General features: G+C 41.8%; 2 protein-coding genes across 9 annotated transcripts in view; one reads left to right on the top strand and one right to left on the bottom strand.

The window, feature by feature from the left end:
• The window catches only part of cep162 (centrosomal protein 162), a 32796-nt gene extending 24364 nt beyond the window's left edge, over positions 1-8432 (top strand). For all 8 annotated transcript variants that reach the window (XM_086227177.1, XM_086227179.1, XM_086227178.1 and 5 more), the window contains exons 19-25: positions 1878-2072; positions 3220-3517; positions 5449-5581; positions 5667-5796; positions 6071-6169; positions 7648-7782; positions 7926-8432. In XM_086227177.1, the coding sequence (XP_086083303.1) occupies positions 1878-2072; positions 3220-3517; positions 5449-5581; positions 5667-5796; positions 6071-6169; positions 7648-7782; positions 7926-8156 (1221 nt within the window). In that variant the 3' untranslated portion in view covers positions 8157-8432. The remainder of the gene's footprint in view (positions 1-1877; positions 2073-3219; positions 3518-5448; positions 5582-5666; positions 5797-6070; positions 6170-7647; positions 7783-7925) is intronic.
• A 10785-nt stretch (positions 8433-19217) lies between these two features.
• Positions 19218-23437, bottom strand: part of LOC147249193 (uncharacterized) — a 41282-nt gene continuing 37062 nt past the window's right edge. The window contains exon 2 of the mRNA XM_086225674.1: positions 19218-20015. Coding sequence (XP_086081800.1) covers positions 19754-20015 — 262 coding nt within the window. The 3' untranslated portion in view covers positions 19218-19753. The remainder of the gene's footprint in view (positions 20016-23437) is intronic.

The raw sequence follows: 23437 nt of genomic DNA, 5'->3' as shown, positions 1-23437 counted from the left end.
TTGACATTGATGTAATGTCAAAGAAAACAATTTAATGCACACATTTACAAGTATATACCAACAAGATGTGTATTTCACAGTTGCACTGAAAAATCGATGTAATAGCATGCCATATTTTATCTAATAATGCCATGAAAATTCAAATTCAAATGAACAGCCTGTTCACAGTCACTGAAGCACAATTTGATTATTTGTTGTAGGTGAGATCGGTTTACAAGCAGTAACAAGAAACACGTTTTAGTGTGTTGACAGTGGGGAGAGAACCATATACTTTGTGATTGAACAGAAGCATATTAAACTAAATTCTAATTTCCACCGGGCATGGCTCTATGGCATTCCAGCTGCTCGTGTCAGTACTCTGCATTGCTCAAAACATGTCACACACTATTTTAGTCAGTTCTGAAGTTTAGAGTCACATCATCAAAGAGGAGAGTGGAGTGCACCGATGGCTGATATGGCACTCCACACTTAAAACATCTGACAAAATCCAAAACTCATTTTTATTTTATTACAGCTATCTTGTTTTTGTGATTGTGGAAATATGAAGTCATGATTGAAATTCAATTAATTGCCCAGCAAAAATTGTTGGTTTAATGGAAATGAACTTGAAAAATCAATCGTTAGCCTGAATGATAGTGCCACAACATTGATATCTGTGTTCATCTAGTGTTGAGATGGTTAAAATAGGGCTTCTGTACTATTAACAATCCTTGACACAATTTACAAGTGTTGATGCAGCTACATCGTGTTTCTGGGACCAGGATTAGAAATTATAACCCGCCCTTCTACCTTGATGAGCCGAGCAGTCTTTTCTGCTCTTTTGTAATATTGAAATAATATTTAGAACTGACTTAAATTTCACAACCATGAAATTTAGGAAATGACCATTTCCGCTGTTGAAAAATAAACAATGGCTGTGGTATGGTAATACTGTTTTTAATGAGAGCAAATATAAATATACACAAGTGCATTGAATTTAAATGTATTCCAAAGCAATTTATTTGGACTTTATGTATCAATCATTCAATCAGTCAAACTTTATGTATAAAGCACTTGTCATACATACATACATACATGTAACTCAAAGTGCATTACACAGACAAATAAAAACAATCCCTCAAACTCTTTTGGATGGATGGATAAGTGATGTGCCCCATGTAACATTATGGTGAGTTCATGATCCAGGTCAAGCTATGGGAGGAAATTTGGATCAGTGTGCACAAAAATGTTCACGTTCATGTTCAGATGTTCATTAAACAATCATCCATCCATCCATCCAGAGGGGGTTGCTGGAGCCTATCCCAGCTGACATTGGGTGAGAAGGAACACCATGGACAGGTCGCCACTCTGTCCTTGGGCCATACGGAGCAATTACAGGCTCAGTATCTTGCTCAAGGATACTTTGACATGGTCACTGGGGAAATGAGGATTGAACCAGCAACCCTAGACAGCCACTATACCTCAGAGTCATGCGGCCTCTTGAGATAAAATTATCTTCAAGCCAGAGCCACACCCACTTCCAGCCTGCTATATGTAAACAGGCACAGAAACAGAAAATGATGTCTTGTTAAACCCCTAGTATTTGGTCATCCAAGCACTCGGAGAAGATTATAGACACTGTATTGACTGAGACCAAAGTCAGATGGTAAGGGAGACTATGTGGTGTCGCTGTCCATGGTCCCACGCTTCAAACAACGGGATCTGCACTATATATTGGGGGTGAGCATGAAGTAGTAATGACATCACATTGATGGCGTTTAATTTAAATGATGCTGTATTTATTCTTACAACAGAGAGAAAATATGAATTTAGAACTCAAAACAAAGACCAATTTCCAAAGAAATGTATATGAAACTGCATATGTGTTTACCTGGTAGCTCCGCTACGAACAGCAGATCTCAGAGCTGGAGAAGCATCTGGAGAAGAAGGAACAGGTAGTAGCAACAGAGGTGGGGATGTCACATGTTCATAGACTGGAGGAGGAGCTGAAGCATTTGAAGGAAGCCCAGCAGCAGAAAGAGAAATCCCTCCAGGACCAAATTGAAACCCTCCAGCAGCAGCTCAAACAAACGGTGGGTATATTTGCCAACAGCATTAATAGATTAAGCTTTAAGGTCTGATTTAAGCCATCTGAAGGTGACAAGGTATTTGTAAAGGGTCCAATCTGTTTAGATCAGCTCAATAATTAATGTTCTGGCTGCATAGTCTGGTTCATCATAGTCTCTAAACCGATCAAAGGTGTAACATGAATGTAAGCAATCAGTGTCATCTCCCACTCCCTTTTTTAAAACAAGGACTTTGGTTTCTTACTGTTTAGGTAGCAGATCCAGCAAATTTGAGAAACAAAGATGTTGAGTCAACCTTTGTTGGTCCCTCTATACTAGTCTTTATGTTAGCCCTCACCTTGTTCTGGGTGAGGTGCACAGAGGTGATGATGTTGTGCTGTGGCCATGCATGTTGTTCAGAGCAAAAGTAAATGTGCTAAATCAAATAGACAACATGGAGTTATTAAATTTATCATGGTAACAGAGGATGGGTGTTTCCAATAACCTCATTACCTCATTCTCAAACAAAGAAGGGAAGTCATTTGAGAAGTGGGAAATGCGGATATAGGTTACAGACGTGGACAAGATCAAATAGGAATTGCTTCGGGCTTAATCACTGAAAGGTGCAGCAAAGGATGTAACTAGAAATACAAGCAGGAGATCTTGATAAGGAAATGGAACAGTGACTTTGTTCTGGAACTTGGCTAAGTTTTTAAGAAAGAAGGTGTGACTGTGGTTCTTGGCGTTACCCTGGATGAGCTCAACTTACTATGTAGTACACACCCCTGATCTTGCCACCTGGAAGATTTTCATTGATGACGTCTGATTTGTGAATCTTGATGTTTCCACTCTCTCTGATAGTGTCATTCAGCATCCAATGCCTATCATTTTGGTTTCATCTCATTGATTTTTGTTTTATTTTGCCTTAACTTTGATGGTAAAAGATAGGTTTTTTTTTTTTTTGGGCTCGCCATTTAGAGTTTCTAACTTCCTTGTGAGCATTATCCTGTGTCAGCTTGCTCAGAGAGTCCCTTGAGCATGAGGGTAACTCCATGACAGCCTCTGTTTATAGCCAAACAGGGATTTCCTCCTAAACCTAAGCAGTTAGTTTAGTTGCCTATTTGGTTTGATGTAGGCAACAAAAAAATCGTCGCCTAACCAAACTCTCCTGCAGGCCCAGCCCAGCCCGGGCCGGCACCAGCAGCAAGCCAAGGAAGCTGTTGGCGTGCGGATAAAGCACCTCAACCAAGACCTTGCTACCAAAACACAAACTATTCAAGAGCTGAGCCGTACGGTAGAGAAACTACAGAAAGAAAGGAGAAACATGCTACAATTACCTCGACAAGAAGCCCATTCCTCAGCGACTCGACAGCAGCAAGCACCAAGCAAGATGTTGTGTGCCGCTACTGCAGGTGAAGAAAGGTTTCCATCTGCACATGATGAGAAGAGCTACCAGCCCACTGTCTTCACAGGTGTGTATGTGTGCTGTGATATCCAGCTGCCTTTGCTTAACTGAGACAAGCCTGCACACAGCCTAACACATAACACAGAACATATCAATCCAAATAGGTCAGCGTGATATCAGGAAAAAACTGACATTGTGCAGTTTTCTGTGATAAATGTCACAGTATTAAAGAATACAGGATTTTTCACTATTCTTAATTAGTCTAGTGGATACCCTGGACACACTCACACATCATATTAGTGGTGTGACTTCAAGTTTGAAATTAACTACCTATAATTACTGATCTATCAAGTTTAATCAGTTTTATATGTACACTGGAAAGGGCATTATGCTTTTGTTGCGTGTACCGTACATTGTTGTCAGTGGAGGTTCAACCACTTGCTGTATGTATGCCAAGGACTGGAAGTGCCAGCAGTAGGAAGATGGGGATGGCAAAATTGTGTAACAGTTAAATCTACTGTTTTGTCAAATGACTCGGTCATTTTTATACCATTTTCTAATTAAAAGTGTAAAGTGGTACAATTCTGTAAGCTAATTTTCCACTCTGCAGTGTGTGGTTGCAGCGACTACTTCAGCAGGAGCAAATGCTGCAGTGATAAACTGATCAAGAATGATGTGATTGGTGCTTCCCTTTGTGTTTGCAGAATTTGCATTGTCACTCCAACACCCCTGAAATGAGAGTCATGTGATTTCTGTCAGCAGAAGTTCATTTGCCTTAAACATCTGATGATGATGCATATTGTGATTGAATGACATATTGTGCAGTGCTAAATCCAAACCGCATACAGTGACATTATCTGAAGTACTTAGGATTGCACATTCTCATTCCAGTTTTTTATGAATTCGTCAAAATACAAATATTTTTCAAGGAAATGCTCATTGCACATAGAAGTTCATGAGCCTTTGAGAATTAAAAGAATTTTTTTTTGGAATATTTGCTTCAGTTTTCATCTGTTGTTAATATAGGAATCGAGCTAGGTTGGGATATTGCTTGACTTTGCGTTGACCAAAGCAGCAAGCATTAGACAATTTGACGTGTGAGTAGTTATAAGATTAAAACAATACATGGAGCCTGTATCATATTTTTCATACTTTAGTCTTAACAGAATTCATTGGCAAACTCGTTGTATGAGAAACTACTTTCTCTTGCAGAGTGTAACAAGATAACTTCCAAATATTTTTCCATGAAACTGGCTGAAGAGAGATGCATGTTAAAAACAACTGAAAGCAGAGCTCCAGGCTGCAATCATTAAGGAATGACCTTTGGGTGAGAACCCAATAAGTCTAAGTCCGAAACCCCTTGAGATCCAGACAATTCCAAGACTTGAGTAAAGCCTCCGCATAGTAGAGATATCTCTCTAACCCTAAATGTCGTGTGAATTTGTGTACTGGTTTTTTACGTATTGGAGACCTTTGTACAAATGCTAACCTTACCAGAACCCCGAGTCCTCATTGGGAACAAAAAAGCAGCAAAACATAATATCTGAGTTCCTGGCTGAAGTTAGATTTCTTGTGTGAAATGAGTTTGGGTTAAGGGTAGGATTACAATTAGGTTGTGTGTGTGTGTGTGTGTGTGTGTGTGTGTGTGTGTGTGTGTGTGTGTGTGTGTGTTCTTTTACTTGCTACATATTAAGGACTAGAATACGTATTTAACCAATAGAGTGAGAACAGTTTTGGAAAGTGAGGACATTTTAGCCGGTCCTCACATCTTCAAAGGGCCATTTGAAGGTCAAGACTTGGTTTGAGGGTCGAGGTTAGAATTAGGTTCTGGTTTGGTTTAGGGTCAGGCAATCAGCTGAGATGGTTAGGTTTAGGGTAAGGGGCTAGGGGCTAGGGAATTCATTATATCAATGAAAAGACTCACAAAGAGAGAGTGTGTGTGTGTTTGCGCGTGCACTCACAATAATACTCTGTTTGGTTGATTTCTCCTTTGTACAGGAAGTCATATCTCTGAGGTCCTGCAGGAGAAGGAGGCTCTTATGGAGCGCTTCAGGCTGCTGGAGATTCACAGTGAGCAGGAAAAAGAGGCACTGAAATCTGATGCTGTTGAAGCCAAGAGGGAGGTGTGCAGGTGTGTACAAAAGTGTGGAAGTGTGTAAGCCTCAGACACAGGCTCCGAGTGGGAGTGATCGTGTGATTCTGATGTCATCCGTTAGGCTAAAGGAGCAACTGTCCTCTCTGAAGGCGGACCACCTCAGGCAGTTAGACCGCCTGCACACCACTCATGCCTTGCAGCACTCATCGTCAGAGGTCGCTCGACTTGCCAGTGAGCTCAAGACTCAGGAGGTGATGAGTCCACTTGACAATCAGTTGTTCTCAATTACAAATCAAAGTACTATTGTATGATAAATGGCACTCAATCATAACACAAGTTAGACATAAATATGTTCTGGACCTTTGTTGAGAAAATTTTCACAAAAAAAATGAAGCTAATTGAATTTTCAAGGAATAATCCTGCAATAGAGGGGCTCTTTAAGTGTGATTTGAGTTAAAGCAAATAAGTATCAAAAGAAAGAAAACTCCACCTGTTGCTTCTTTGAATGATCTCCTCCACCTGTAGCTGATGGTGAAGCATTTACAAGAGCAGCTGAAAGAGCTCCAGGCCACCAAAGAAGCACTGGCAGTATCCAGGACCCGAGAGGATGCTCTGCAGACACAGGTTTCACTCGAATGCTTCATTTTTGTTCTTTTTTGCCATGCCACTAATTTATCATTTTAATTGAATGTTTTTTTTTATGTTCTTTGTAAAATTATCAAGCTGGCAGAGTATATGGTATGGTCCTTGGACGAATAGTTGGATAAAAGGTAATAGTGGATAAAGGGGGAGGTTCAGGACATCAGAAGCTTACACTTGTTGTGGTTCAGGACTTATTCTCGATCACCCTTGGACTGGTCCGTCTAAAGAAACCTAAATCATGCAAACACAAACAAAACCCTCAGCTACACAGATTTCTCTTTTTTAACTGGAAGGGAGAAAAGCTTAGAAAAGATGCCTAGCGTTAGGGACGTGGTTGGTTAGGAACCAAGCGCCACCACACAGGAGGCAGGGAAGGGGTTAAATGCCTGGTAAGGTGTTTATTAACAAAAAAAAATCAGGATGATCACCGGAGTGGTAAGCATCATGTGTAACTAAAAAATAGGTTAAGTGTCACTCAGGACAGAGCGTGTCAGCAGGCAGGGAATGGCACCGCAGGGACCCGATCTGTCAAATAATGAAAACGATGCATAGAAAAATTAGTTCTACAGTGAACAGACAGCTAAGGTGTAGGCTGAGCTGTATCGGCGACACTTGCCACAGGATACGATGGAAAGATCTGGCAAGCAGTCGACTGCAGAACTGGGCTTTTATAGAGTGTGGTGGTAATCAGAGTTGATCAGAGACAGGTGAGCAGTACCGTCACTGACGCCGGGGAGCGCATGCATGGGACACACCCCCATTCCTGGCCACAGCTCCAGGGTTGGGAGAGTAAAGCTGAGGTGAAGGTGTGGATGTGGAACCCGGAGCCGTAACAGCCAAGCATCAACATAAAGTGGATATCGCTGTGTCATTGACTTTTCCTTGAGGCTCAGGTCAGAACAAAGACGTCATCAGAAGTCAGTGAGACTAAATATATGCACATTTGTCTATCATGCAAGCACTCACCTCACCAGGAGAAAGTCCTGCCACATACTTATGTACCAGGGTGAGACTTGGCCGTCATGTTTTCTGTTTACAAAATATACTATATATATATATATATATTTATATATATATTTATATATATATATATATTTATATTTATATATATATATATATATTTTTATATATATATATATTTATATATATATTTATTTATATATATATTTATATATATATATTTATATTTATATATATATTTATATATATATTTATTTATATATATATTTATTTATATATATATAATATTATTTTTATATATTTATATATATATATATATATTTATATATATATATATATATATATATATATATATATATATATATATATATATATATATATATATATATATATATATATATGGGGTCTGAAACTCATCAAATGTCCTTACTGTTGATGTACCTTTACTAGACTTGTTAAATCTTAATCTTTGTTTCATTCCTGTTCTGTTTGGTGTTTAGCTGATCCGACTGCTAAAGGAGCTGAAGGATGCCAAAGAAGCTCAGAGTCCTGAAGCAAAGCGCCTGTATAGCCTGGACAGGAAGATAGTCAGCATGGAGCTCCACCTGCAACAAAGAGAGACAGTGCTGCAACAGGTACAACCATGGAACATTCTCGTGCTGTGTTGTGTGAGCTTTAGATGAAGTTCCTCATATGAATTTCCTTTCAGATCCAAAGTCATTTATCTTTGGGAAAATGTGGAATACATTCTTTTCAATGTCTCTGGCTGTCCCTCCAGGTTATTGAAGGCTTGTTGCCGGTGGCAGAGCCGCAGTCAGATGTGGACCAGTGGAAGCATCTTGCTCAGGACAAGAGCAGAGAGCTGGAGGCATTCCGTGTTGAGTTGGACTCTATCCTTGACATCCTGAGACATCTACAGGGACAAGGAGTAGTCCTCCACACTCCTGTCCCCTTCCCTGTGACAGACCCTCATACACAATCTGTGACAAGACTACATGAGCACATATGAAACAATGAAATGCTGTACTGTGACCCATGTGCGTCTTCGTACACTGTTCGACCTTCACTCCTGCCTATTATAGATTTTGTCATATATTATATGAGGATAGAGTTGTGTAGTTACTCAGCGAGGAGGTGGCGCTCCTGTTCCCTTGTTCCTGCCATCACAAGAAGCTCTTAAGTTTAAATGAGTTATGTGGCAGCATGTGTTTATATGCTTGTTGGAATTGTCTCATAATAGTCCTCTATTGTAGTTACATATACTATGATTAAATTTGTCATTGAATTCTGTTTAATTTTTTGCATAAACAGACATTTCAGAGAATCTATGGTGATGAAAATATATCAGTAAACATGTATACAAATCCTGCACTTAAGTCCCTGGCCAACTGAACGATTTACCTCGAACAAAAGAACTGTTCCACCTGATCGCTGTCCTATAGAGCCTGCCGCTTAACATAGGAGGCTGTCTGGAAATGCAGTAGAGGTAGTTATCAGGGGTTAGTTATCAGACTGAAAGGGATTTAAATGGAGGAGGAAAGAAAAAGAAAACCTATTCCAAGCGAATATTGAATCCAACAGGCCAGGAGACAGTCACTGGTTAGAAGGCCTGAAATAGATGAACTTTTTCTATCATATCTGGGGGTGGTCCACCAATGTAACTCACACAATGCTCCCCCATCTGTTCTGAGCTTTTTCCAAAGGACATAGTGCGTGAGGACCATATTTCCTGCTCCCTGGGCCAGATGTGCATGGGAGCCACAGCAGGAAGGACACAGGCAAACAACTCAGAGGTGGATGGTACACTGTCTGGTCCTTGCTCCTGCAGTTCATTAGACTGCTTCAATTACCCTTTAACGACTTGTAGCTTTGCATTGTCATATTCTTTACCACTATTACTATTTAATTGTTTATAAAAATAACACATGAGTAATCATCCTCCATGTATCTCTTTTTGTCCAGATTAGTTTTAAATTTTCTTTATTCTTTTGGAGTTAGCATAGATCCGCTGAGGAACGGTTGATAAATACACTTCCAATGTGTGCAGTGCAGTTCACAAGGCATGTTTGGAGCTTTCGTGCAGAAGGACTGGGGCTGCAGTGCTTGTAGGAAGTGCATGCTGCTGCCACCAACTAGCCCTCTTTGCAGAAGATGGAAAGAGAAGCTGAGTGTCTAAGTCTCCTCTGCTGATACACAGCCTCTCTACCACCAAGATTTCTGCAGTTCCTTCTCATGGCCAAACAGCAGCTGGTCCTCTGAAACACTGGTGGTCAACCAGGCCACTGTAGCTGAGGAAGACGGCTGATTCAGATTCAGATAACTTTATTTATCCCCGAGGGGCAATTAAAGATCACAACTCAAAGCGTGATACAACTATCACAAGCAGTCACAATTATTACAGATTGAAAGTAATAATGGTACACTTCAGAAATTTAACAAATTGTCTTGGGTTTTCTCTGGCTGCTGGATTCCCATCCTTTGACAGCAAAGAAGTGCTGCTGGGAAATGTGCACCCCTTGCGGCACTCTAAATAATCCCCTTGCACAGGAATCCACCTTTCCCTCGGTGACACCAGCAACCAGGCAATACTTTCACCTATTCTTTCTGTGGCAGACGTGGATCACAGATTGGGCTGCACAGCCCCAAGAGAACTACCAAGTAGGAGAGGCAGGACTGTCATTATCAAAACTGACAGATAACCTTAAGAAGAAGAAGAAGAACTGACTCCTTTATCACTGTAACTTCCTGGAACACACAAAGTTTCAGTTAACCAGTATATTATGTCTTCAGTGTTGGGGGCAATCAGTAGTATCTTATTCTTCGGCAGTAACAGATTATTATCCATCCATCCATTGTCTACCACTTATCCTGTTAGGGGAACGGGGTTGGGGGGGGAGCCTATCCCAGAGCCTTCGGGCGAAAGGAGGGGTTCATCCTAGATTGGTTGCCAGTCCATTGCAGGGCCAACACATATAGACAGACAACCATTCACACTCAGCCACGCCTACGGTCAATTTAGAGTCTGGATTAACCTGGTCCCCTCTTGATGTCTTTGGACTGCTGGAGGAAGCTGGGGTAGCCAGAGAGAACCCAGCAGGAACAGGGAGAACATGGAGACTCCACACAGAAAGACCCCGTGCCAGAGCTGGGGCTCGAACCCGGAACCTTCATGTTGTGAGGCAACAGTGCAGACCACAGAGTATTATAACGTGTTTCCAAAAAATAATTTGATATTATACTTACCGTGCAGAGTCATGTTAGCACTCCAAATGGGGTGAATGTACCCCTCGTTTGTTATAGTTTCACTTTGAGTTTTAAAGTCATAGGGAATTGATACAGCAGTGAAACAATGACTGTGAGCTCAAGATACATATTTGCGGTTATTTGTAAGGCAAAAAACATGTTATGTGTTACGCTTCAATCATGTGGGTGCATAACACTGACATGATCGCTTTCATTCACACATGAATTACCTCAAATATACATCAGTAAAAAAATGTTTAGGACTGTAGCACGACAATGCTAGCAGGCTTAGGTGGAAAAAATTGCAGTGAGGAAGATCTTACTAACAATTTATCAGCTGGAATTTATTCAATACTGTTTGTGGGTGTGTTGACAGATTTAGGTGTCGGTAGTACCAGTAAAGTGGCAGCAGATTGATGTTGCAGCATCACGGTTCAGGTGTGGGCGTACACTCATATTTTGAATGTAATTGAATAGGTGTCATTTAATTGGTCTGGAATATAAATCTTTTTAAATTAAACAATTCTAAATGTCACAGGTCAGATCTAAGAGAGGAGTTGTGGAAACAAGTGTGGTCAATGAACTAATTCTTAGCAAATGCTTGTGACTATTCAAAGCTTTTTTTGTTGTATTTGACTGTAAGCATCACATTTTTAGATTTAAACTCTTGTTCAAGAAGTCGTCATTTCTTACATTAAGTAGTAAAATGATTTTTGGAGAAATAATCAGTAGTTTAACAACAGTTAACATGATGTACGTTTGAGTGATATCAGTTTTCACCTTATTGAAATGGAGTATAGATATGTCCTCCGTTGAGTCCTTCTTGTGTCCCCGGTGCATGTTGGAGTAAAAACACAAGCATTTGATAAAAAAAACAAACATTCAGTTAGAACAGGTGACCCAAACTTTTTGGCTCCACGAGGAAAGAAAAGTTATATTAGGTTGTGTATTTCGACTGCATGTGCAACGTTAACACACACATCATGGGACCACTAGTAAATGATCTTTACAGTATTTGAAATCACATTTCATTTTATTTGCAGGACAGGACTTGTCTCCACAAGGCATGAAGAAGGACAAAAATAGAAATAAGATTGAGTGAGGATGGCATAAGCAGTAACAATGAAACAGCAGCAACAGATCCCCAGTGTTGTAGAGCCTGACGACCAGAGCTGGTAGGTCTTCAGGTTTGGGTCAGGTCCGTCCACATCCTCTTTCAATCTAAGTATTGTCTAAAAAAAACCAAAAACATTAAGACCTGTTCATTGCTGTGGTTGGTTGTAATGTGATGATGCCTGAATGCAACATTCATTGTTTTCTGTGGGGTTTTTTTCCCCTGTATCTACTAGAAGTGCTTGTATGTGCCACTAACTGGCTCAGATTGATTCTGACATCGTTATGTTGACGATTCCTCTTCACCAGGGAGTCCTAAAGTGTGGGGTGCGCAAGCTGCCAGTAGGGGGTGCGCGAGGTTAAAAAATGTGATGACGGTTTGGAGCGTTTTTAGGTGGAATTTTTTTCTACATAACAAAGACGTGTTAATAAATGTTTCCTTTGTAAAATTTAAAATCAAAAGTTGACATATTAATTGATGAATAAAACCAGGCTTATCAAAATGCACCTCATTTTAAGATTAAGTGTAGAAGACGTTGTCTTGTACGCACTGGATGCGGCGTTGTTTTGTTTGTTTGTTTTTAAGGTGTGGGTAGTTGGGGGTGCGTCAACCCGGTTGGACATAGAAGGGGTGCGTGGACCAAAAAAAGTTTGAGAACCGCTGCTATACTATGTGCACATACGTGGTGAAAATGTATGTATGATAGTGGAGCGGCACGGTGATGTATTTGGTCAGCGCTGTCGCCCCACAACAAGAAGGCTCCGGATTCGATTCCCGGCTCAGGCACGGGATCTTTCTGTGTGGAGTCTGCGTGTTCTCCCCGTGCCTGCGTGGGTTCTCTCCAGGGACTCCGGCTTCCCCCCACAGTCCTAAGACCTGCAAGAGCGGACGAAGTTAATCGATACTCTAAGTTGACCGTAGGTGTTGCTGTGAGTGTGAATTGTGAAATTGAATTTGAGTTGGCCCCTGCGATGGACTGGTGACCCGTCCAGGGTGAACCCCGCCTCTCGCCCGAAGCCTGCTGGGTTAGCGCACCCCCCGCGCGACCCTTAACAGATTAAGCGGTAGAAAATGGATGGATGGATGGATATTGTAGTGTAACAGCAGGTAGCACTGTCTCCCTGCAAGACGGACTAGCCTAATTAAAGACGATGACATACACCTGTGGGCTGCCAGAGGGGCGCAGAGGTGTTTAAGCGGACACTGATTCTGTGATCACGTTCTTGGCTGTATGTGTTTCCCATTTGGCGGCTGGTACCCGTTTGGGCTGGGGAGGGGCGTTCGCAGCTGGTTAGGTCTGCCGGCGTGAAGAACGGCAGACATGGAAGTGAGAGAGAGAGAGATAGAGAGAGTGTGTGTGTGTGTGTGTGTGTGTGGGGGGGGGGGGGGGTTCTTTTAGGTAACCACGGCCTGGGCAGTAGGGGTCGTCTGTCGCCATTTTTCGCAGTCGTCTGCCTAGTGGCACTTCACCCGCTGCTGTTGTTGGTCTCTGAGCCGAGACCTGTTCGGACACCCCGCGCGACGAGTGCTGTTTCCCTGGGAAGGGTCCTCGCCAACGGGCGACTTGAGTATATAGCTACTTCGTGTCTCTCTTATTTTTATCGTACATGTTTACATGTTAGTTTGTTAGTTATGAGCTCTTTTTTTAAATTGAGCAGGTAGCTGGCAGGTTTCGTAGCAGGGAGGGGCGGGTGTCGCCTGCGGAGGGTCCAGCATGCTGTTCACTGTTCAGAGGCTGGGAGTGCAGTGGGGGAAACAAATTAAAGTTTCCGGTGGTGTGCAGTTTAATTAAAGCGTGCAGTGGCGGGCTGTGATTAGAGTGTGGTGTAAACTAGTCTCTTGCAGCCCTCTTTTTGACGAGCTCTGCATGTATAGTACTCCTCCTCCTGGCCCTTTATCTAGCCCTCTGTGTCCTGTGACTGATGTCTTCCTGCGCCCTATATAATCTTATTTCAAGTCACATAAAGCTTATCGGGGTTTTTTTTTTTTTACATCTGTTTTCTGTTCCCAGGGTTTTCTCTGAAGCTTCTGACATATAGAATGTTTAATATAATATGAAATGTTCACAACTCCATGTTAAAGAGGGGTTACAATCAAGATAAGCGTGTTTATCTTGATGTCAGTGTTGTACAATGACATCAGAAAACCTAAATGCACTTTTTTTCATATTCAAGAAAGTGTTGCATAACTGACAAACTCAAACATTTTTGCACCAATATTTTATTCAAATAATTATTCCTTTTAATCATTTCCCCCAAAAAAGATTTTAAATGGGGCCCTTTTAAAACACTTGAATTATACTTTTATTGTGTAGTATAATAGCCTAAGATAAGAAGATGCAAATTTAGTTTAATTTATATAATAGATTTATTAAAAACATTCAGCTTGAGTATTTGAAAGTCCAGAATCATCTCTTTAAAACAAGTGACCCCAACAGGGTCAGCCATGCATTGCTAAACCCTCATATTAGCACAGCCTTTAGAAAGTAACAGCTGGCTCGCCTGATTGTACTTGGTTTAATTTAAAATTTTCCCTATTCTTTGTTTTTTCACAATTCAAACTTGTATCATGGTGTGAATTCAGTTGTTAAAAATGTTCAAGATGAATGATGGAGCCTCAGTTCCTCATTTTTTTCTTCATCATGAATAGTAATTCTAGATTCACAAGGACACAAACATTAGATTATACAACACAAAAATACATGTAGCCTGAAAGTAAGTTACAGGACTTGTGATATTACTCATTTTTAGTTGAATAGTTATTTAACCAGTCAAAACGGCACAAATCCTAGTAAATAGAAGATCCAAATAGTGGCATCTGGTAGAAGATGTTCATCTGTTCATGCAACATTCAAAGACTTGGGACATATTCCACACTCATCCATCCTAAAATGAAACTGTAAATAGCATCAAGACTTTAAGTCATTCACAAATTTTGTACATTACTAAACATGTAATACAATATTTATTTATAGAGATGCTCCTCCGGTTGATGAAAAAGATCCATAAAGAACACATCATGTTAAGTCTTTGCTGTTCACACAAGTGAGCAGACAGAAGAATGGGAGTCAAGTATACAGATACTCTCAAGCAAAATTACAGTAGGTCGTCTTAAACTTTAATGAAAATATGGGCCCATAGGGAGACTGTGAGGCCCACTGAAGTTGAGCATTGAGGTGAGGATTTGAAGTTAACTCCTCACCATGTGCTGAAAGACGACACCACCAATTATTTTGTCGTTTGTTTCCGATTGATTCTGGACTGTAGTTTTAGGGGCTCTCTGTTTTTGAGATGTCCATCCCTCTGGAACATTTTGAGGAAATTTCTTCGGATTTTAATGTCCTCTTGGATTCCAGGATGCTGATGTGAGATTTTGGTTGTAAAGGTCACTTTCACCTCCATCCCAGTCTTGTGAACATAATATTGTAGGAATAATTAAAGGAAATTATATTTCATCCGGCACAAATTTCCATGACACATCAATAATCATTTTATGACAAAAGAACAGTCAAAACTATTCTGATTCAATCTCTGTTGGTTGATTGGTTAAAGTGAACCAGTTCGAAGCAAATTTATTTTGGGTCTTTTTTCCCTTTTTTGAAATTCAGGAAATATAGTATGTCAATTTTATTTATATAGTGCCAAATCACAACTAAAGTTATCTCATGACTCTTTACAGTGTCATGTGCTTGGACCAGTTCTCTTCACACTATACCTACTTCCTCTAGGTCATATTATACGGAAACACTCGATTCATTTTCAGACAATACACAGCTGTACTTATAAATACATCCACATGAAACAAATCAGTTGACTAAACTGGAGGCCTGTCTAAAGGGAGGTTAAAAACATGGATGACCCATAATTTCCTTTTATCAAACTCAAACAAAACTGAAGTCATTGTCCTGGGCCCAAAACACCTTAAAGACACCCTATCTAATGAGACAGGTACCCTGGAAGGAATTACCTTGGCCCCCAGCACGACCGTAAGGAACCGAGGAGTTCTCTTTGATCAGGATCTGTCCTTTAATGCTCACATTAAGTAAATTTCTAGGACTGCTTTATTTCATTTATGAAACATTGCTAGGATCAGACACATCCTGTCTCAAAAAGATGCAGAAAAACTAGTCCATGCCTTTGTCACTTCCAGGCTGGATTACTGCAATTCCCTCCTATCAGGCTGCACCAGTAGGTCCCTAAAGACTCTCCAGCTGGTCCAAAATGCTGCTGCCCACGTGTTGACAAGAACTAGTAGAAGAGACCATGTCTCTCTGTACTGGCTTCTCTGCATGGCTCCCTGTCAAATTTAGAATTGAATTCAAAATTCTCCTTCTAATGTACAAAGTCCTCAACAGTCAGACACCTTCATATTTGACAGCGCTCAAAGTCCCTTATTACCCAACTAGAACCCTACGCTCCCAGGATGCAGGATTATTTGTGGTCCCTAGACCTGGGAGCCAGTGCCTTCAGCTATCAAACTCCCTGTGGAACGGTCTCCCAGTTTCGGTTCAGGATGCAGACACCCTCTTGACCTTTAAGAGCAGACTTAAGACCTTCCTTTTTGATCAGGCTTATAGTTGGGGCTGCTTAGGCTGGCCCTTAGATATGCTGCTATAGGCTTATACTGCCATGGGATCTCCCATGGTGCACTGGGCTTCTCTGTCCTCCTCCCTTCCCTCTCTGTCCTCCTATATGTGTCATACATAAATCATACTCATATGTGTTGCTAATGGTCTTCTTCTCCGGAGCCTTCAGGCTCCCCTCATCCCAGATCCCGGGTGCTGCTGGAGGAGGCTGCAGACCTGAAGAGGCTCAAGCTGCCACCCATAGCTCCACCTGCCCACGTTCCCGTCTGTCCATCAGTCTCTTCCCTTTATCTCTGTCCCTCTCTTTCCTTCTGCATAAGTGTCTTCCTCCATTATCTGTCTTTGTCTCTGTCCTGTTCTCCTGCTCTCTTTCCCCCCAACTGGTCAAAGCAGAAGGCTGTCCCCATTGAGCCTGGATCTGCTCGACGTTCCTGCCTGTTAAAAGGAAGGTTTTCGTCGCCGCTGTTGCAGGATGTGCTTGCTGATGGAGAATTGTTGGGTGTAAATTCATTGAAGGAGTGTGGTACTAGACCTGCTCTACCTGTAAAGAGTCATGAGATAACTTTTGTTGCGATTTGGCACTATACAAATAAAATTGACTTGAATTGACAGGCCTCCAGTTTAGTCAGCTGATTTATTTCATGTGGATGCATTGATAAGTACAGCTGCATATCGTCTGCATAGCAGTGAAAATTAATTGAGTGTTTCCTTATAATGTGATGTAGAGGAAGCAGGTATAGTGTGAAGAGAACTGGTCCAAGCACAGACTCTTGTGGAACACCACAACTGACTGCAGTGGTTTCAGAGGGGCAATCATTTGTCAGTACGAACTGAGATCGACCTCGTAAATATGACCTGAACCAGTTTAGTGCAGTTCCTTTAACGCCAGTGACATGGTCCAGTCTCTGTCGAAGGATATGGTGGTCAATGGTATCAAAAGCCATTTGTAGAATGTTACATGCCTACATAAGCATTTGGTACGTTTTCAAAAGAGTACTTTTCCACTGGAGAGATGAAGGTCTATAATATTTGGGTCACCTGTGTAATGGGAATGTGCAGTTGCAGAAAGTCTTTTTTGCTAAAAAAAAAACAAACAAAAAAAAACTTCCACAACGCACTGCATTCACTGCCTCCAAGGCCACCACCACTGCTTTCCAGCAACAGCGCAAGTTGTGAAAACAAACTCGTTACTCCATGACTAATTCAGACACTTCTACTCAACTATGTCTGTATCATGTTCATGTATTGAATTGCTTATTTTTGTAATGTTTCCTTGTGTGTCACCTAATTTCTTTAGCATTGAACTTGATGGCAAAAGATTCTCCTTTGTGAAGAATAAAGGATCTTTGTTTTTAATCTTACAGTAGATTTGAATCTGTCTACAACCAAATCCACCATAACAGATTCATAGGTGCGAGGGTGAACTGCAATTCTTATTGATTTGATTCAAAGTAATTTTGCCATATTTTTTTTTTTTTAAAGTACAATTTGTGTAGTGTAGGATGTGACAAAATCATAAGGGTGCCAGGTAGGATTCAGCCACCATCATGTAACATAACAGAGCAGAATCACAGGAAACAACTCTTTTCTTAAATGTTACTGTGACAAGCATCTTCAGTCTCTTGGCATCCACCACACTGCCTGTCATGCAGGGTGCTTGGCTTTCAATGCCTGGATAACACACGATGGTGATTCACTGCTTGCAGAATCCATGCCAAGAAATGGCCATAGGCGCTAAGGCAACATTGTTGACAATACAATGAGCACAGCATTGGCAAGGCAAGCTCATTTATGCCTGCAGTAGCCGGAACAGTACATTACATGAAAATGCCATGGTGGTAACAAAAAAATGTACTCTGTTTGTCCTAGCAGGCTTTGGTGGTACAAGTAAAGTCAATTTTTTTGCATCGTGCCAAATCACAACAAAAGTTATCTCATGACACTTTACAATTAGAGTGGGTCCAGCATAACTCTCCTTCAATTAATTTTCACCCAACAATTCTCCATCAGCAAGCACATCTTGCACCAGCGGTGACGAAAACCTTCCTTTTAACAGGCAGGAACATCGAGCAGATCCAGGCTCAATGGGGACGGCCTTCTGCTTTGACCGGTTGGGGGGAAGAGAGCAAGAAAGCGTGTCAGAGACGAAGACAGATAATGGAAAAAGAGAGATAGAATGGGGGAGAGAATGATGGACAGACGAGGACGTGGACAGGCTGGAAGGATAAAGATGTCAAACTATAACAACTAACTACAAATAATAACATCTACAGATGACTCAAGCAATGAATTTCAGCATAATTTAAGCAGTTATGTACTAACAAACAGAATGCGGATGTCAATACTAGTACAGTATCGAGAATACTGATATGAATACGACTAGTACTAATACTGACACTGATGCTAAGGGTGGAAAAAGAGATGCACAAGGGCTCCAGAGAAGAGATTGAGTTAGTAACATGAAGACAGATAGGACAGAGGACTAGAGAGAAGCCCAGTGCATCATGGGAGATCCATGAGAACGCGTCTCTGGCTCCCATTCTACTTTTAGAAACTCGAGGAACCACCAGTAACCCTGCAGTAATCCTTGGAGCGTAGGGTTCCAGCTGGATAGGAGGGAACTTTGTCAGATATAAAGGTGCCTGATTGTAGAGGGCTTTGTAAATTGGAAGAAGAATTTTGAAATCTATTCTGAATTTGACTGGGAGCCAATGCAGAAGATTCAGTACAGGAGAGAGCCTCATGTATCAACGTGGTTTACGCAAGAAAAACTTGCGTACGCCTGGATCGGCGCTCACGTTCAGATGTATCGACGCGAAAAGATCGTCGATTCTTGCGCTGTGTCATGCCAACTCCAGAGGTGCCGTAGAAGCTGGCGGAAAGCCGATTCTTGCGTTAACTGCACTTTGGTCCGTTGGCGACACCCTGTGGCAGTGTTTGGTAACTGACATTATTTGACAACCGCACATACATGGGGCACAAAAAGCCATCAACACAAACACCTGATGGCATTACTTAAGTGGCTATAAAAGAGCCTTCACCATTGAGCTGAATGTGCAACTTTCAACAATGGCAGCTCTTGCGCTGTTGGAGGACGTGGCAAATGGTGCAATAAGACAGGAGCGACATTTCAGGGAGCGGGAGGATCTGCTGCACAATTCAGATGAGTTGCTGATGAGCCGGTTCCGGCTACCGCGGGCCATCCTCCTGCAAATTTGTGAGGAGCTGCGACCGGCACTCCAGTGCAGAACTGCCAGGAGCCGAGCTGTGCCAGTGCCGACACTGGTGCTGAGCACGCTCGGCTTCTTTGCCACTGGCTCCTTACAGCAGGAGATGGCGGACCGTTCTGGGGTGAGCCAGTCGACCCTCGGGCTATGCCCTTGGTGGTGGACCTGATCATCCGCCTCTCCCGCAGGTACATTAAATTCCTTTATGGTGCGGTTGAACAGGCCAATATGAAAGCGCAATTTGCAGCAATAGCCGGATTCTCTATTGTAATCGGAGCCACTGACTGCACTCGTTGCCGTAAAAGCGCCATCCCATGAGGAATATGCTTATGTTCACCATAAGAGCCTGGAGGGTAAGTGGCAACTCCATTTCATACACAAAATTTCCACATGCTTCGCCACAGATGTAAAGGCAACAAATACACAGAATCAGCCATTTAATTAAACCAATATGTTTCATGTTTAACAGAAATTGATCCATCAGCCATGCCGCCGACGTGCAGCACCCCTGCCGGCTCCCGCGCCAGCCCGTCCGCCGGCTCAGAGTCATCCGCCTGGACCAGCAGCAGTTGGGCCAGCCCGTCCCCTGGCCCCAGCACCAGGCTTACAAGCGGCGGACGGTCCTCCAGCCGACACGGATCCAGCGGTGCATCCTCCGGCCCACACGGATCCAGAGGGAGGGTCCTCACACAGGCGATCCTGCAGTCGCAAGAGGACATTAGAATAACGGGGAATAACAGGGATCAATGAGTGGCTCGACCGCCTGATAAATGTTCTAGAATGTTTAGTGGACAAAATAAATTAATCTGGCATCGTGAATCGTGTAATCGCTTTTTACCCATACACAGTGTGAAAAAAAATTCTGGTGTGTGAGGACGGCTGCCCAGCCGGGATCGGCGTCCATCCCTCCAGCCTCTGCCTATCCATGATCTCCACATTGATGGAGTGGAAACCCATGTAAGCATATTCCTCGTGGGATGGCGCTTTTATGGCAACATGAGTGCAGTCAATGGCTCCGATTACATTAGAGAATCCGGCTGTTGCTGCAAATTGCGCTTTAATATTGGCCTGTTCAACTGCATTATTGCACCGTTTGCCACGTCTTCCAACAGCGCAAGTGCTGCCATTGTTGAAAGTTGCACATTCAGCACAATCGTGAATGCTCTTTCATAGCCGCTTAAGTAATGCCAACAGGTGTTTGTCTTTGTGTTGAAGGCTTTTTTTGTGCCCGGTGTATGTGCGGTTGTCAAACACCATCACAGGGTGTCGCCAACGGACCAAAGTGCAGTTAACGCAAGAATCGACTTTCAGCTAACTTCTACGGCACCTCCGAAGTTGGCGTGAAACAGCGCAAGAATCGACAAACTTTTCGCGTTGATACATCTGAACGTGAGTGCCGATCCTGGCGTACACAAGTTTTTCTTGCGTAAACCGCGTTGATACATGAGGCCCCAGGAGATTTGTTTAATGTGGGAGTTAAAGGACAGATCCTGATCAAAGAGAACTCCGAGGTTCCTTTTGGTTGTCTGGAGGCTAGGTTAATTCAATACTGCTTTGGGCCCAGCACAGTAACTTCAGTTTTGTCCAAGTTTAATAAAAGAAAATTGCGGGTCATCTAAGTTTTTATTTCCTTCAGACAGGCCTCAAGTTTAGTCAGATGATTTCTTTCATGTGGATGTGTAACCAACAAGTAGATAAGTCAAGAGTCCTGACAGCAATGTACCATCAAGTCCAGTTTATTCAAGCTGAACCGGAGTGCACTTTCTCAAAACAAAAACACTTCAGTGTCTGAGAAGGATCAACCCAAAAAAATTTAAATAAATGGCAAAGTTCCATCTCCTCTCACTATAATATCCTCGTATTTTCAGTCTTTCAAGAATCGAACAAAAAAATGAAAATCCCCCCCCCCCCAAAAAAAAAAAATATGGGGCTGTTCCAGAATCTTTTGGAACAAAAACAACAACAACAACAAAAATCACTGCTGGCCAGCAAAACAATACACAAAAGGAATGGTTCAGGAAAAACTGTCCACGTGCGTGTGCGTGACAGATATTTAGACGCGCTCGCGCTCTCTTGTCCTCTGGACCGACGAAGGGGGTACCAGGGCAGCCGAGGAATCTCCTCCTCCAAGCACCGTGGTCCTCACAGGCTTATGAAAGAAGAAAACAAATTGTTCATGGGCAAGTGTTGTGCACACGCTTGTGGCGGCCTCCGCATGGCGCTGTGCCCGCGATATTTTACCATGCCACAAATCACCATGGTGTCGCAAAAAGAATAACACCATGAGGCCGTTTAAAGGACATTACGCACAAAATTGAACCAAACAATCACAAAAATACTCAAAAAGAAATAATCTAAAGTACAACAACATGAAATACTAAGAAAAATAAAATACACAGAATAAACAGAATATAACAAAATATTTAGAATAAATAAAATACAGTATCACAATAAAAATGTGTTACAATGAAATACCCAAACAACATTAAATGAAGCGAAACAATAAATAATTTGAATACAAAAAAATACATCAAAATAAAATACTTGGACAACATAAAATAAAATACAGCTGGGTTACAGATGCATTGATAAGTACAGCTGCGTATCTGAGGCTCTTTTGAAATTTAGGTTTCTTTCTTTTTTTCCCTTTGTCTTAGGGCTATAAAATCTTGACTCACACATTTCGCAATGTGGTGATAATGCTTTCAGCTTCCATTTGTTGTTTGCCAACTGCACTGAAATAAAACAAGAAGAAGAAGAAGAAGGATCCTTCAAATATGGAGAGAAAACATACAGGAGGCACAGAGAAACTGCACGAAAAGAGAAAGTTGGCTCTTCAAGCCAACGCTTCCAACTGCTTAAAAATTAGTGACATGTTTGCCACAGCAGCAGCAGGACCTTCAGCTCCCGTGGATGACACTGGTAGACATGATGCAGCAAAACCTGTGGAAAACTGGACTGCTAACTTTTGTATGAGGCATCCCAATCCCTTGGTAAATCTGATAAAATGATGAAACGGCAATAAAATATTTCTGGCTAATGTTCTGGCCAAGGTACAGTTACTTTAAGTTTGTATTGTAAATGCAGGATTTTATGACATTGATTGCGTTTACATAGACATGAATCAGGGCTCTCGTGTGTCACACTGAGCGTGAGACACGCATTTCAGTCCGTTCTCAAGCTCCCACGCCACACCATATATTTCTCATGCAGTGAAATTTCCATGTTAACGCCCACAACGTTGCGCTGCAAAAATCCCTAGAAAATATCCTCTCCACATCAATACGTAGACTGAGAGCCTTGGACAATGACAGTCGCCCTCCTTTGTTGTTGCGAGCCTGTGTTGTTGGCTTGTAATGAGATTAACTGTAGCAGAAAATCTAAATCTTGCTCAGATACAGCAATGCTTTATTCTGATTGGCTGTTCGTTAGCTATATTTTATTTAACTAGCTGCTGCGTGGTAGGGAGGGTCCTCCGAACTTGAGGGGGAGGTATTCTCTTTACAGCCCCCTCACCATATCCTGTGATACAGAAAGTCATCTCATCATTGATTTCCATTGCTGGGGAATATCTGTATCCAGGCAGTTGGTGTGTCAGTTAACAGTTGAACAACTCCTAGCTAATTTCAGCAGCTATTCTGACGCCTGTTTTGTCTGGAAATTTGCACCTATTAATAATTCGGCACATCCTCTCCATTGTGAAACTGTTGGCCTAGGCCATTACTTTATACAGTATTTCATCCAAAAACACTGATCACACACACACACACACACACAAACAAACACACCTTCATTGATGTGCCAATTTCCCCACTGAGGGACAAATAAAGGTTTATTTTATCTCACGTTATTTTAAGAATACAATAAATACAGTATGTTTGTACGAATTTATGTTGTTTATCAGATAAGACCATTGTCCCCACCCAAACCACACCAACAACAGCAAAATCTCACTCTGAACTCTGTTCAAAACTTGACAGCCCTGCATGAATAATTTGATTATACAGATCCCATGATGCATTCTATAGAAAGGTATCCAAGGAGATGCATTCATAAACTCCAACTGAAATAGAATATTTGGTTAAAAAAATCAGATTATTCATGTCCATGTAAACCCAATC

Source organism: Aulostomus chinensis, chromosome 15 (assembly GCF_037954235.1).
Source record: "Aulostomus chinensis isolate RoL2024-O1b breed Wild chromosome 15, RoL_Achi_v1.0, whole genome shotgun sequence".
In the NCBI taxonomy this organism is placed as follows: domain Eukaryota; kingdom Metazoa; phylum Chordata; class Actinopteri; order Syngnathiformes; family Aulostomidae; genus Aulostomus; species Aulostomus chinensis.
This window is presented reverse-complemented; position numbering and strand designations above follow the sequence as displayed.